The sequence below is a fragment of the Dermacentor andersoni genome, chromosome 3 (genome assembly GCF_023375885.2).
Source record: "Dermacentor andersoni chromosome 3, qqDerAnde1_hic_scaffold, whole genome shotgun sequence".
Taxonomy (NCBI): Eukaryota; Metazoa; Arthropoda; class Arachnida; order Ixodida; family Ixodidae; genus Dermacentor; species Dermacentor andersoni.
The window spans coordinates 143,593,927-143,610,103 of record NC_092816.1 but is presented as its reverse complement, the minus strand read 5'-3'; the positions used below and the strand labels follow the sequence as shown (position 1 = coordinate 143,610,103).

The following is a 16,177-nucleotide window of genomic DNA, read 5'->3' as shown; positions in this document are numbered from 1 at the left end:
CTTGCATACTCACCGTCTACATTTCTTAAATTGCAATATGTGCTTTAAACTAATTAAGAAAGTAATAGGAGGATATTTTTATTTACTTGAATATGTGCTTTGATTTCTAGCACAAATAATTATCCGTCTTTATGGTTAATCCAGTCCAGTGAGTACAGCAACAATTTCTCAAAAGGCGGTTTTTAAAAATTCCGCAAAGCATAACCGTAAAAACCCCGTATAGCCCAGGCACGTGGTGCCCAGCAGCTAGTACCGACTGCCAAGAGCGCGCTAAATCAAATCTTGGGCTATCTCTTGTGGATGTTGTAGGATAAAGTACACCCTACAGAGCAGTTGCATTTCGATCACGTTAACGGACGCCTGATTTTTTTTACTCATGAATCGTGAAAGTATGTGCTTCTTGAGAGCTAGGCGTTACGGAGATAGAGTTGTTTTTTAACAATGCACTTTGTCTGACCAACTTTCTTGTATGCACTCACGAGCCTGAAATGGAGAAGTAACGGAAAAGAAAGCACTCACTACTTAGTAGTCGCCACTCCAAAAATCTTTATTTGCAGCGTACTTTCAATTCACAACTTTATTCAGATTATAAATACATCGGATACCGCCATAGAAAGGTGGTAGGCCAACTAACACTGCGAAAAATTTTTCAGGCAAAGATAAATGCCCTAAATGTTTGTCCCAAGTGCTACATACCAACCCAGTTCAATCTTTTCTGCTATTGCACGCATGTAAAGATCCTTCGGATAGCGACACACCATGTGTTAATTCTGATATTTCTCGGCTGCTCATTATCTTTGAGAGAAACATGTCTAAGCATAACATTCTAAAGTTAATATCGTAAGCGCCTGACATATGCAAGATAATAACGAAACTACGGAGCAAGTTAAAAACCACATGAACAAAGTAAGCTGGGCGAATTGGTAACTGAAGATGTTCCTATGGGCAGCGGAACTCGCGCGAAGAACAAAGGAAGCGGATGATACGAGGGCAGACTGACAACTGGTTTATTTATTTCAAACAAGGGATAAAATATACGCGGAATGGAATCCTGGGATGCGTATAAGTGGTGAAATGGTGTCAGCCTATCTCGACATCAAAAAACATGCTTTCTTTATAGATAGAATTCTGGCTTACACATGCGACTAGGTTGACGTACTGTAAATGGCATTGGACGCGCACGTAGGTCTGTTAACAATAGTGCATGTCTTGTATAACGAATTCTTAGCGGAAAAGACAACATGAACACCATACATCATAGCTGTATTTATTTAAACCTATTTGATGTACATAAGGAATGAGCGAACACTTTCTTCCCGTTTTGATTTGCTGCTCGGCTGATCCCCCTTTTATTTTTTCTTTCCGAACCCTTCACAAATTAGCAAAACCATGGGGTTTGGAAAGCCAGACTTCTTTAGAGTATTTAGCTGTTGCGAAACTTAAGAATCTCAGCATAACATCTACTCAATGCGCGGCTCAAATATAGCCGCGCATTCCAGAATTTGCGCTTGCAGACCTTTGTTTCAAAAAACTGAAATACACTAAAAAAATAGAAACCAAATGAACCGTGAGATTGAAGAAGCTTACTTTATGCATGTTAACTCAAGGCCCACGTGTCAGCCAGGCTTCAATCGCTCTGCATGATAAGGAAACCAAGTTTTTTGATGGCATGATAGGCTGACACGCTTTCACCACTTGTACGCATCACATGATCGCCTTCTTTGTATATTTTATCAATTGTTTGAAAAAATAAATACCTCGAAAACATCGGTGAAACAAAAAAATTTTAGGAGTAACGTTAAGATGCAGGAATAGTGCCGTGCCTATTAGAAAGCAAAAGGGGGTAGCAGATAGCATATTCAAGTTCAGGAGAAAGTACTGTAGTTGCGCAGACAATGTATTTCGCAGAACATACAACGAGATGATCTTTTAGATCTAGAGAAATGGTGACATGGGATGGCAAATAGGTAGCGTGATTAAATTACGAATAATAATATCAGCGGAGCAAGCTGACCGAAGAGGGATTTAATTGGGGATCACTTAGAGAGGCCTTCCTCTTGGATGTATGTGCATACCTTAGGCTGATGATGTTGATGATCATGAGTGTGACTTGAAAGACAAGTATAAATCGAAGTAATAAACGTAAAAAGAAATGAGCACTGAAAACGAAGACAGTACGGGACAGGCCTTTCCTTCCTTTACAAATAAAGCTCGCTGCGGCTTAGCTCCAGCGTTGGCAAGGGTGGTATGAGAGATGTAGACGGCAAAAGGGCAACAAAGGCGACATTTTTATCCGAGTTTGCAAACAAGCATGCTAGGGTGTTAAATTTAATTTCGAGCAAGTGCATTGTGTCTTCCTTCACTGCATGCATAATTTGCATGCGATACGTTGTTCCATTACAAATGAACTACCCTATGGAAGGTGGAGCAAGTCAGCATCCACATGTTTCGACTTTGTCCTATCGTAGGTTTTAACGTTCTGTGATATCTTTGGAAGGGTGTTATGTCATGGGTTACGTTCGATGTCTGTCCATATTTATCTGACAAACTAATCTCACAGTCATTGCCCATCTGCTGCTATATTGGTTGCAATTATGCCATAAAGCAACTTTGATGAACTAAAGACGTTAAAGTGTTATGAAGAACTTTTTCTGTGTGCAGTTATGCACGATGATACATCGCGTGAAACAAACAACTCACGTCAAGTGCATTCCCTTGAAGTTTACCTGCAGAACATATTCAGGAGCACCTTTAAGCTATTCAGTGTTGCGCCCAACACAGTGACAGTGGCCCTGAAGCCGGTCGTAAGTATTGGTCTGCTTACAACAGTTATACAGGTGACTGAGTCGGCTTGCTGCCGCACAACGTCAGGCGTTTGTTCACCGATGTGCGCCTTATAAATTTATGATAACGGGAGAGACAGCAGCTGGCTTCGGCGGTCAAGCAAGGAACCGGCTGGCCGAATCAACATTTCAACAGCGGGATAAGAATAATGGTAAAGGGGCCCTGGTTGGCCTCTCACGCTCCACTCGATCCCGTCTGCGTAGCTGTCATGCGGCCCATTCAGGTTGAGCCCATTAAGATTCGCCGCGTGGCACTGGCTGTACCACCAACCTCCTCGGTACATGGCCGCACAGTTGGCAGGACCAGAATCGTTGTCGCGGTCAAAGGTGGAGAAGTTGTGACCGTTGCCGTGAACCATCGCGTCCCAGCCTGGGAGGGAGGAAGAAGACTGGTGAATAAAACAGTCGGATTTCAAGGCATTCTAACGAAGCAAAGATGTATTTCATTCCAAGCCATCATGACCCCCCGATCTTTAATTCTGGCAAAGTTATGCAGCGTAGGTGCAAGAAAATACCTTTAAGAACATAGCTTTAGTGCTGGGAAATTTGACGGCAACGTTATTCCGAGAATGACCGGTCCTGAAGTCATCTATCATGCATTCCTATAAAGGACTTTACACATTGCTGTGATTTCGTAAATGGGTACAATTTCACGGGCAGTGTATGCTCAGCACCTTGAGGCACACTAGGTGCATTAATGTAGTTTGATTTATCTTGTTATAGATTTTGGGTTGGCCTCGTTTCTCACTGAAACGCGATGTTTGAAGCGCTAACCTACATATGCATGAATACCGATGGTTCTACCTTAAAATATTTTGCAGACGCTAATTTGAAAGACGCAGGAAGTTTTTTTTTTTTTAAATTATGCTTTAGCATTGTAGCATGTGTTATGAACAGTATAATCTACTCAGAGGCATAAATAATAACAAACATTCTACAGATACCACGTATGCTGTGTTGATGTGGTGGATTGTCCTGGACAGACTCCATTATTTACAGTGAAGCTGTATATGTTTAGGTTTCCGTATAATATTTGTGTTCGTCAACAAAAAACCGCCATCATCACTGGCTCATACCCCAGTAAGCAATCAAAATTGAAACGCCTGATAAACACAGAGGCTACAAGCACTCAGCAAAGTGAAGCGCACAGTACTTACATTCTTTCTAATCACGCATACAGAATACACAAGATCATGTCGGAAACTTTTATTATGAATGGCTCATACCCGCGTAAGCAATGGCTCATACACCACACCAGTAAGCAATGGATACGGCCGCGGAGCGCATTTACTTTGTCTTCTCCAGTTGCTATGGCAAGGCTACGCATAGCTAGGCACCAAATCTTCAGTCCTTCCACACTCTTACAATATAGTAGTGTGTGACTGGCATCGGCCATGTCTATGCGCGCACTGCCCTATCTTTTTCCGCGCTCCCATCACGCTCATGACTAGTTCCCTCGTGCTCCCCGAGGTGGTGATAGTCGTCAGCGCTGGAGTACATGTTATAAAACCGGCAGATCCCGAGCAATGCATTATTCCATTCGTTTTCCGCGGTAGGCTTAGGAGGGCGAAGATAGTTTGGACTTCCAGAGAGCAACGTCTAACTTGCCTTCTAGGAAGGACCAAGAGGACAGCAACAGGAATGTCAACGGCGCCGGCAGCCGACAAACACCACCGAAGATTGTGGAGAAAACGCCGAGCGTGTGCGGCAAGCCATAGAAGACGACGCATGCCTAAGCTGAGAATGCGCCAGAACACTCAAGCACCATGCTACTACAATAGAAACCATTAAAGACAATGAATGTGTCCGTACCTTTCTTCAAAATAATGTGTCATCTCTGTCTTGTGTACTGAACAGCTTCGCTGGTAATCTACTTTCACACATTGCAATGGGTGAGTATTTTTTTTCTTCTGCAAAAACTTCTTGCTGTTCAACTTCAGTGCTCGTAGCTTTTATTTTTATTGAAAACTGTACCAATGTGTAGTGGAATGCGTTTTTGTAACATAGTCATTGTTATGAGTTAAAGCTGACCGTGGGGTGAAAACACCTACTTCCAATTTAATTCCAGAGGTTAGAATAACGATAACAGTCGCGCAGGGTGCGCAATGTGTTGATCAGAAGTATATAGTCCGTAAGCTGTGAGGCTTTTACTGCGGGTTTCAAGGAGCAATAAATGCTGTATCGGGCCGAATTGTATCTGGTGGAATAAAATTGGCAGGCACTGAAAGAAGTGTTTTGACGCAAGCAAGCGGTAATCGTAGATCTTCACCAGTGGCCGCCGTCAAGCAGTGAGAAAGAATAGGCTGAATAAATAGATGATGAAAATATGGAGCCACTCCTGTATAAAATTAATGGCTGATAAAGCAGTGCCGTTGCAACTGGCCTCTGGTAGCCCACCAAGGACAAGGGTTTCTGAAAGCGGTAAAGAAAATGTTTCTGTAATATTTGTCATGGTTTATGCATCCTGGACACTCTTGTGTGTCTCGGTAATCCCAATAACCACCGCTATTAGCATTTACGGTCCGACTTACAGCTTCGAACAAGCGGCACATGAATTAGACTTACCTTCTGGGCCTACCAGCTTCCCTATGTGCAGCTTGTATAGCTCGTCTTCATTGCCGACGCGAATGCTTTCGTAGTCGACAGAAACACTATCTTCTGTGTTATTCTTCAGCACCACCCGAAGAGTCATGTCTTCATCGCCGGACGTCAACCCGTGCAAAGCATTGTTTCCTGCAAACACAACGTTTCGATGTTCTGTGCGAAGGCTATCAAATCTCAGCGTGCACAAAATTCAATAAACAGAACACCAATTTCGTGACTGGTCGTACAAATAAATGTATATTATCGCAAATAAAGCATTTGTGTGCGTTTGTGTTTGCAAACAGGAACACGTATCTATAAGTATCTACATTGATTCTTTAGGTATCACTGATTATTTTCTGAATTAAAACTGAAATTCTTGGCTTGGAAAACCTACGCGGTCTACTGCAACTGCGCTCACGCAACACAAGCTATAGACAAATTTTATGTTACCTATACAGGAATAGAGCCAGAAACCACTTCTTTTGCGCTGACGACAGCGATTTCAGTGAGCCATAGATCATCCATATCTATAGCCATTATGTGTCATTTTGGTGACTACTGCATCTCATCACGCAAAGCAAACTAGTACTAAGGCAAGCGAAGAAATTGAGCCATGAGAGCTGTGTAGGTTAACTAGCGGGGTTATTATCTAGTTTACAAATGTACCTTTCTTTCTTTCTGCCAGCTCCCGCAAAAGAATCTTCATCAACTCACATTTTCATGGTTGCTTTCTCAGTTGAGCAAGACAAGAACAAAGGAGCAAAGGTTGCAAGTCAGGTAAGTTTATTCGCAAGCGTTATGTGCACGCAGGTACATATATATCAGTTCATATTTGCCGTGATTAAGGCTTAGGAAACAAAAGATACAACCTGATGTGCCTGTTAACGACAACGAATTGGTTGCACGCTCTCTGCAGGTTGCAGGTGACGGTAGGCAGAAGAGTTAGCGTAGTACGCGTGCCGATCAAGATCATTTGAAACAATATAAACAGATATTTTGCTTCGTATATTTCCATTAAAAAAGAAACGGTCTAATATATATAAATATATGCGTTCCTCAGAGACGACATCGGCATTCGGCGTCAGCAGCTTTGATTTATCATTTATAGACATGGAGGCTGATATGCGGTCCAACCGAGCACGGCTTCAGTGCGATTACCACTGACTGGGAACCTCACTCAGTTTGTCGCATGTCAGTGACCCACATGGGTCGCTTCATATCTGCCGCTGGGACTGGAAAAATAAGCCTGATTCACGCCCGCTTCGGTAATTGTTTTATGGTCCAATGGATATAGGCCTCTATTAAATCATAATTATGTCGCGCCAAGATAGGTCACTGGTTGTGTGCCGCTGATAAAGAAAATAAAAATAGAATATTCCCCAAAATATATCTGTTGCTTAGCGAAATCGAAACTGTGTCGTTTAAATTGAGACACATCACGCGCAGGCTTCCCGATGGCGCCGCTAGCTGGCGCGGCCAGTGCAGAGGGAAGTGCGAAAAAAAAAATCCGGCAGGAGCGCACTCTCATACAAGAGGCCTTTCGGAGGTGACAAAACGGTGTGTGTGGTTACACACCTTAAATGCTAACCGCATTAACCCCGAGAGTAATTTGCAGATTGTATATGCCGGATTTCTTTTTTTTTTTTTTTTTTGCTGTGCCTCTTTAACATTGTGTCGTTTTCGTCAGCACACCTACAAAAATTCACATATATGACGAAAGTTAACGTTATGCTTGCACATTCCGCCGCTTGGGCCGTTTGATTCGGGGTGAGTTCTTCCCAGTACATTCATCCGCGCCGATTTGAGCCTTTTTATTGGCACGACTAGTACAGTAAAATTTGGCTTCGTTTGCCGCCCTAATTGCGCACTCTACTCGACGAATATTTCGGAAGGACCGCTCTTAGCTCCCTCACCATAAATTTCTGATTGTGCGTAATCGTTTCGCTTAGACACCCGGCTAGATTTGACACTGAGGTCACGTCACCGCGACTTGCACACCCACAAATCTTGGAATTGCCCCTGCGGCTACCGGCTGATCAAGTGATTAACTCCACCGCAATACACCAACCTAACACAATGTGCTTCAGTTTAAAAAATTATGTTTCAGAAGAGTGATCTTGTTTAAAAAAGTTTTCGGTTCCAAAGCCGACAGCGTACTTCCTCGTGTTTTGGTGGTTCCATCCTGAGAGTTCATTCTATGTCCATATGTCGTGCGCGCTCACTAGCTGCAATACGCAGAGAGAAGCAAGTGCCGGAAAGTAGCAATAAAAAAAAAAGCTGATAAGTGTAATTTATTTAATTATTCAAACAAGCATTCCGATTGCTCGTAATGAACTCCTCCTCGAGTAATTTAGATCAAGATTTACACCTGTGCTATTTGCCACAAGCAATTCCTAAAAAATTTGTGTAGGAAAAAAAAGAACACCCAATATACATAAAGTAGGTGTTGCTGAAAGCACATTGTTTCAGAAAGCCGAAAGGCAACAAATAAAGCTACAGAATAATTAATATCTCTCTGACTATGTGCATGTTACAATGTAGTCCATAATAGCCCAGTTTATGAGGAAGCATCGCTTCGGGGGATTCTATGTTATATATGGAAACTGTAAAAATTTTTTCCTCAGTACTACACAATACCGTGCTGAGTGATGTTAGGAAGTGAACGTCAATTTTCCCAGGCGTTCAGGTGGGCCGACTTACCTATCCAGTGCTCCTGAGCAGGATCACCGAAGCCATTGACATATTCTGTCCAGTTTTTGTAGAAGTGGTAAACGCTGTTTCCAAACTGTCCTCGCCTTTGGATCACCTGCGTTAATAAATTTCCTCATAGACTGGTGTAAACTACGTGCCACACCATAAATTATAGGAGATTTTCTTTTTGTTACGTGCGCTAAATTGAAGGCAAATCCACACTTGCTGGTTGACCTAATTCATCAGGACCCCTTGCCATCTATAGTGCACGCAGACCTCAAATGATGCACTTCTTGAAGAAATCTGAATGCTTTTATATGGGCGATGTGTCATTCGAGCTCCAGCACCAAGAAGGCATTTAAACAAGTGTCGTCAGATTTCCGGGGGGCACGGACTGACCAAATAGCGCTTGCCACGATGCAAGACAGAAGCAGATTGCGATAAAGCGGATGCACATTTGACGAGTGGTAGAACGAAATGTCTGCAAGCGAATGGAAACAGCCACCGCTGAACCAATTGATATTTGCAGCGTAGCAAACAGAGTAGTTGAATCGTTATGACTGCGAAATATATCTGTGTATACCATCTTGTCGTGAACGTTTGTGAGCGATTGTTATGCTTGCACTTGACTATAGCGTACATCGAATAGAGATATTTGCAAGGTGGGTTCCATATTGGAATGAAATCGACTTGAACATTTAGTGTTAGTAGGCTAAATAGACAAAATACACGACAAAATTACAGTGAAAGTTGCCGTAAGTAACAGCAAAGCCAATTGCCTATTTAATTCAAGGTGCGCATTTCCAACGATTTCTTTCCACACACATTTAATGTTTAATAAACGTGTGTAATTTTCTTTTCGTGGGACATAGGGGTTTTCGTATTTGCACTTCCGTTGTATTATGCAATAGTTTTCGTATTGTATACCTGTATTTACATTGAAGCCTACTCCCTGCATATCACGTGCAGTGCGGGCGATATTTATTTAAGACAAAAAAATAAAATAAAGCGCCACTCCCTCAAGCTGTGCAATTTGTATTCTGTGCGGAAAAACCCTATTAAGGGCAAGTGGCCTCACCGTCCAACCGCCGCCGTCTGTTTTCATGTCGCAGTAGACGCTCTGCCCCGAAGGTCCCGCGGCCTTATGGAACACTGTGTAAACGCCACTCTTCGTTTGACCAGCATGTAAAAGATCGCTGCAATGCCGAGGCTGAATGGTATCTGAAGGAAAGATAAATTTTTGTCAGTTACATAGACAGAGAGAAACATTTTAATATGACTAACTATTTAAGGAGGAAAGTTGCTAAGTAGTACAGAAAATGAAAACTAGATGCAATTATTCCAAACAGTTTCGCAGATCGTCGGCTGAATTTTGTTCTCCACACACAAATAAAAAAATCTAGTCATGAAACCACATAAAAACAGTTGTCTGCTGCTTTCTTAAGGTACCGTGGAGTTGGAGATGTTGCCCACTCAAGCTTTTTATTGTTTAGTGACGAAATCAACAATTTTTTTAATTCTTTTATGAACGCAAGTAAATGTTGCACCTGCATTAAACTTAGCGGCACGTTTATCGTAACCACCGCTACCGGTGGTCTGAGAGTTGCATGGTAGACGACTGCGTTTTATTCTTGGCCCGTGTATTCAGGGTGTAGTGATGTTTCGGTACACAACTTTGTTCAGATTTCTTGTCTCTGTTCGTTTCCAAAGCATGGCAATATAGACTTGGTTGGCTGGACCCAGGATGAGGACACGCACAGATAATGGGGCGATACAGTACAATCTCGTGATAAGGCCTTGATAGACTTCCATACGGACACATGAGCGATGCTGCAAGAAGGAAAAAAAGTCATTCTTACTTTTAATGTCGTACAGGAGCCGGCTGAGCTCCTGTACGCGTTTCTCCGCTTGCTCGATGGATGGCTTCACAACTGCTGCTGACTGCACGGCGACGGCGGAAGCGGTGACAAGCACGAACAGATAGGCGACGTATTTTTCCATCTTGTCTGATGCACGTGGCACTTTGAAACTGTGAAAGAAAGTATTGTAAGTGTCAGGAGTTCACCAGTGGTACCGCCATTCAGGAAGGTCAACGGATCTCCATGTGGTATTTCTTTATGTACATCTATCTTGGTTAGAATAGGCCAAAGAACTAAAAAACAATGAATTTAAACAGTACATGTCATTACGTACACACACGATGAAAATATAATCTGCCTTAGCTAAGAATAATTACAGTAATTTCTTTGTTGCAGATGCAAAGTGTACTCATTCTACTAACGCATTATGTGAACCATTTAAGAGGCATTCTGAATGGTGAGCTGTCTAGCCAGGCAGAAGACGATGGAGCTGCGCCATTACGTGCTTCCCAGTTATCAAGCGAGGTTAACAACGGTGCATCTTAACATCGGCGAACCGGGCTCGCAGTGGGCTACATTCGGGCTACCACTCTACAATTGTGTTGGAAACATAGCACTTCACACTTTCCCACAAATGGTGACCTCGGACGCTTCTAGATATGCAAAGTTCCGAACCAAGCAACCCACAAGTGCCGACTCCAAGACGCCGGATGGCAACGCGCCGCGTTCCTTTGCGCGCTCACACCAGATATTCTCGCGTCTTCTTGTCGGCGGCAACCTGATCATGCATCGAGGCCTAGCCACTCCTGAAAACATGGAGACCGACCCCGACAAGGCTGCGATGGAGGACGCCACAGCAACCGAGGTGGTTCTCGCTGCTCTTAGGTTACCAGTGTTCTGGCAGTCGGACTTTACTGTAGTTTCTCATCGTCCAGTCGCTTTTCCGCAGACACCGTCTGACGTCACAAACATCATATATGACCACCTCATCGGCGCACTGCCATCTGTTGTTATTTAAATTGTCAGAAATATTCTCCGCTCTCCGCCTGCATGACCATCGTAAGCAGGAACTCATACACTGCAACACCGAGCCATAACATCGTCGGTTTCAATAGCTCTTAACCGCGAATGAAATCGGTGACGGAAAACCTACGTATCTTCTGCGTCGACTCTACTGCTTCCCTAGACACATCGATATTTGGCGAAACCTTCTTGCCGTCACTGCCGCAGCAGGTGCGCATTATTTTCAGTGTGTCCTCCTCCGAATCCCTCGACTCGTGAAATCAAATGTCCTACGTGATCATCAACCTAGCTGCGCTCATAGTTTCCACCATCAAGAGACCATGTGCGCCTTCTTCATTCGTTTCACTGGGACGCGGCAACCACTTGGAGCGGCTCGTTAATGCTAACAAACTGATTACCCCCAAAGTCGACCAGCTGACCACGGAGCTGGGCTCACTCACAGCAGGCCGACATCGCAGACCATCACGACTTTGATGTCACAGCCTCATTCACTAAAGATCGACACGTTTGTCGGCCAAAGTGTGTTGTTACCGTGACCGGTACGGTGTGCACGTTCAACGGTGACTTCAGCCTTATGCCTTTGCGGGAAACACTCTGGTAATCCACTGAAGGTGGTCAGAGCCATAGACCCGACATCCTGCCGCCTTTCACGCGTCGCGGATGGCATTATCAAGGCATGATACCTCGTCAACACTGGTGCTGAAGCACGCGTCGACCTCCCAACACTAGATAAGTGTCTACTCCGGCACACCACGCAGCCTGCCAATCTGCAGTTCGCAGTTTGGGCTGTGCCGTCTGCCTCATCGAAGCTGAGGACGTTCAACCCCATGCTGTAGGCGAGAGCGGCACTTAGGCGAGAGTGACGGAGTTTCAGAAGCGTTCTCCGTCCCTTCCCTAGGCTTCGCATCCTCTCCTTCAGTCGACTTGCCGTAAAGCCCCTATGGCGACTGCATTGATAAATCCGATATTGGCGACTATCAACAGCACTCACGCTGTAACTACAAAGCAGATGGGCTGGCATCACAATCTCGAGACACAAGTTCTGATGGTCTCTCGCATCAGCCACATCAACCTTCGTGTCGCACCCCCATCAGAGCTCACAAAGCAGCGTGAATCGATTGCGACGGCTCCAACTTGCACTGCCGTTCAGAACACCGCACCAGTGCCACAGAGGAGCGATGTCCGAAGACGCGTGACTCATACTTTACTAAGTCGCCGTCCGGAGCACTACTCGCGTCCATGGCACATAATAATGGTACCGCCGAAGCACCACTAAATGCGCTTCAGACACTCTTTTCGTGACACGTGTGGTGCCACTGGCAGATGTCGGCCACTCACGACAGCGCTTGGAAAGGAGACTAGAATTCTAATCAAAAGTGTGAACCTGCTTCATCCACGAAGGCTCACCCCCCCCCCACGCAAAAGCGATGAGCAAGCCTGACTCATGGCTCATCCGCCGTAGGCGACTTTCTTACCTCCCTCTGTTCGCTCAACGTAACAAACCTGGTACAGAGGTACTTGATTTCTCCCTGGTCTTTGCGCAAAGAAGGCGTGCGCAACCAGACAGCTGCACTACTCCCCGCTTTCACCTCCCGAGCATCTTTCACAGTTCATTCTCTTCAACAGACTCGACTCGGATTGCCTAAAGGCAACACACACGATTGCCACCCGAATTAAAATCGATGCACGAACAACGGGCATGTAAGCTTTTCCACAACAAAGTGGTCACCTGCCCACTGCATGTAGCGATAGCTTGTCCATACTCCGGCTTTCTCGGGAAAGAAGGGGCCCTATGGCGGGCCGTCATATTCAGGCCAAAAACGACGAACCCGCGCCGCGGCAATGTTCCCAGCACCCGAGCCAGGTGCCAGACGAAGAGAACATATAAGCACCCTGACATCAGTGAACCGGGCTCGCGTTCACCTAGAATCGGCCCAACTTCCCAATAAAGATACTGGAGAGAGATCACGTCACGGCTTCCCTCACCTGGTTGTCGTAATTCATAAAGAAAGATTTCCCTGTTTCCTCGGCCAGCGAGTTAGCCCACCCTTCAACCCTGTTATTGATTGTTAACTTAACGCATTACCTTTAAAACATAAGAAAACGGATTTCTCTAGATATGTGGGCTCTTAGAGCACTAAGGTCTTACCCGCTCAAAATGTGTTGCTATCGCGCAAATGCACATTTCTGATCGTGTAACATTTGCTACTGAAAGTTGAATGAATTCTGAGGGTTTACATGCCAAAACTATGATTTGATTATGAGGCATGCCGTAGTAGGTCACTCCGGATTAATTTTGACCAGCTGTGGACCATTAATGTGCACCCAATAAACCGGACACTGACGTTTTTACATTTAGCCCCCATCGAAATGTGGCTGCTGCAGGCGGGAGTTGATCCCGTGACCTCGTGATTAGCTGCGCAAGACCACAGCCTTTACGCCACCACGGCGTGTTGCTACTGAAAAGCTATCGTACCTTGTGCACCATAGCTATGAAACTCATGAATCAAATAGCAAGCCACCAGGTGCACGTAATAGAGCATTGTGATAAGTGCTGAGCAAAAGTTTACCATCGCGGTAAATCGTTGAAATTCAATTCAAATATGGTAAAATTGAGCAAGTAATACTTACCTAACAATTGTACGCTGCATAAAATGAAACAGGCTTAATTAACCACAGGGAAGTATTATGCAGAAATAAATTTCTCTTCGCCTTCTGTTAGGAACTGGCGCGCCCGCACATTAGCGGCTTCACTGCAGTAGAGCTGTAAGGAAGAGTCTCTGTTCGCTTTAGTCTTCTCCTTTGCACACTGCATCAGCAATTCTTACTTCTTGCACGACCTTATAACATTGAAAGCACGTAGCAGGTTTGTGATATACTTATCGAATGTCGGGATTTTTTATCAGTTACAATAGTCTACAACTTTTCATAATAAATCGTGGACTGAAATACAAATCACACACTCTTTCCATTTGATTTATACTGAAAATTTTCGGTATTCGCGCACAACCATACCATTTTCAAATGGGAAAACACCTTTTGCATCCTGTTATGTCAAATGTTAAGGTATTTCACGGGATCTGACTGTTCGAAGTTTCCGACACTGACCTGCAGCATCTTAGAACATTAGAACAGTGGAAATGTATCCATATATACTCCTTTTTTTCATTGCTTAGGCTTGATGGCAAAGGGCCACTAAACGCCAAACGATTACAAGCAAACTTATAGCAGAGTCATAGTCATATAAAGGTTTCGCGTCAAGTTTATCTGTGCGCTATATTAGGAAAGCATTTTATCGCGACATAAGACGTTAACCAAAGCGTACGAGCGCGACAATGGCCTAGAAGCGCATATGCTTTTTGAAATAGTCAAGCACATTTCGCTTATGACAATTAAAAAAGAGCAAATGTTGCCTACTCACGGAATAATCTTCGAAATGCTCTACGAATCCGCTATAACATAGGACGGCTGTCAGGGCAGCAACGCACACTTCTTTGCTGTAGGGCCGATGAGTGCAGCTTTATCTTCATGCGCTCGTTGTTCCTAAGCGCGCAATGCTGCCAATAAACCTGCGTCTGTTTCGCAATCCGCAGGAAAACACGAGCCTTCTCGTGTGTCTGCAAACGACAAGAGAAACTTTGCGCATGCTTTCCGCAAGCAAAGAGAGACGGAAACGAGCACTGAAAGCGCGTGGAAACTGGATGGAGGAACGCGCGTTGCATGCCTGCGCCGCAAGATTACGTTTCAAGCTGGGTTAAACCTTCACAAGCAATAAATGACGGCAGGCGCTTGTTAGGCAAGTCTTGCCTCCTATCTTTCAGCCACACTTTCTTGCTTCTGTTCGTTTCTTACACGCGCCGCACGTTGGCAGTTGGAGGTAGGCACAAAAGACAGACATGACGTACTGGCGGTGTTCTCCACTCTTCTTGATTTCAGCTAGGCTATCTCTAGAAGCTCGTGTTCACTGCTGACGACAGCACGTGGATTCTCGTGGCGTGCCTTTGCACTCAGTAATCTTTGTGCACGTTTTGTCTTGGGCCGTTGGTGGGAAAACCAGTCTTGGTTCGGATGCCAACGTGTGTGCCAACTGAGGTCACGTTTGGCGTGCTGCCACTGATGTGTAAGGGGCGTTGGCCTAACGAGCATGTCTTCTTCATGCAATCTATTCATTGCAGACGCATTTGCTTGTGCCATCGCATTGCTTTTCGGCGCCTAATGAATAAAAGGCGAATAGAGAGCGTTCGCACCTTGTCACGGTGATTTACGCTCGTGTCCCTCTTGTGTATCATGTTTATGCTGAATTAACATGAATTTTCAATTGCTCTAAATATTTGGTGAGTGTAGCTCAGGTCGCCATTAATGCATGCTGACTACATAGATTCGCATTTAATGGCTGATGGCCATCAGAAGGAACCGATAATCTGAATTCTCAATCTCCGTGCAGTTCATTTGAATTCCTTTGTCGGGGACTGCTGTGAAATTGAATCTGGTGTCATCCAGCACAGTGGAAAGAAATGTGCGATGATCGTTATCGTATTATACACGGACGAAAAAAATGGTCTTTAAGGAGCACATTTTCTCTTACGCGACTATACGTGAAGAAACGCCAATTTTGTATTTCCCATAAGCTATACCTGCTAATGTACATTCGGGTGGCCATCCCTCCAATAGCGGTGTGATTGTGGTTTGACGGTGCCTTCCGCAAAAAAGAAGCACGCGCGACTTTTTACGTCATGCCGAAAATCCGCATGCTCCTAAAATAAGCGTCTAATCTACCCAGTAGGCAACCAAAGAACTGATTTTACATAAGAACTCTCGCGATGCTGTGCTGATCTGCACCTTGGCATTGTTTTCAGCTACTGCGCTGGCGATTTAGCTCGCTGTGGGCAAGACGTAGTTTTTATGGAAAAGTTATCCACAATAAGTGAATGATAGTATGGTTATAGTTTCCGAAGAATCGCGCTGCGAACACTCCATGAGTTATGTGTGCGCAAGTCACCCTACTTTCTCTTTTGTTATCCGCAGGTGAGAGACATCCTTATTTCGGTGGCTGTACAAGCGAGTGCCGAATTTCCTTCGGGACATTTTAGCTGAACAAATGGCTATTGCAGTAGCCCTGCTGGATAGCTCACGGGATGTCATCTATAGTGATTCAAGGTCTGCAGTCAGAGCATT

General features: G+C 44.6%; 1 protein-coding gene across 2 annotated transcripts; it reads right to left on the bottom strand.

Moving 5' to 3' along the window:
- Positions 1-522: 522 nt before the first annotated feature.
- LOC126525112 (techylectin-5A-like) lies at positions 523-14,699 on the bottom strand. Of its 2 annotated transcripts, none has more exons than XM_055067548.2 (6): positions 14,420-14,699; positions 9,980-10,149; positions 9,199-9,341; positions 8,130-8,235; positions 5,409-5,576; positions 523-3,213 (listed from the first exon to the last, which is right to left on the bottom strand). In XM_055067548.2, the coding sequence occupies exons 2-6, from the start codon at positions 10,119-10,121 to the stop codon at positions 2,903-2,905; spliced, it is 870 nt and encodes a 289-aa protein (XP_054923523.2). In that variant the 5' UTR covers positions 10,122-10,149; positions 14,420-14,699; the 3' UTR covers positions 523-2,902. The 2 variants fall into 2 exon arrangements, with proteins under 2 accessions (XP_054923523.2, XP_050029128.2); XM_050173171.3 differs by having other exon boundaries at positions 14,424-14,699.
- Positions 14,700-16,177: the final 1,478 nt, after the last annotated feature.

Coding starts and splice junctions, on each gene's coding strand:
- LOC126525112 (XM_055067548.2), bottom strand. CDS start 10,121: ATGGAAAAATACGTCGCCTATCTGTTCGTGCTTGTCACCGCTTCCGCC. Junction 8,236..9,198: donor CAGACGGCGGCGGTTGGACG/GTGAGGCCACTT, acceptor TTATTAACGCAG/GTGATCCAAAGGCGAGGACA. Junction 5,577..8,129: donor TGCTCAGGAGCACTGGATAG/GTAAGTCGGCCC, acceptor TTGTGTTTGCAG/GAAACAATGCTTTGCACGGG.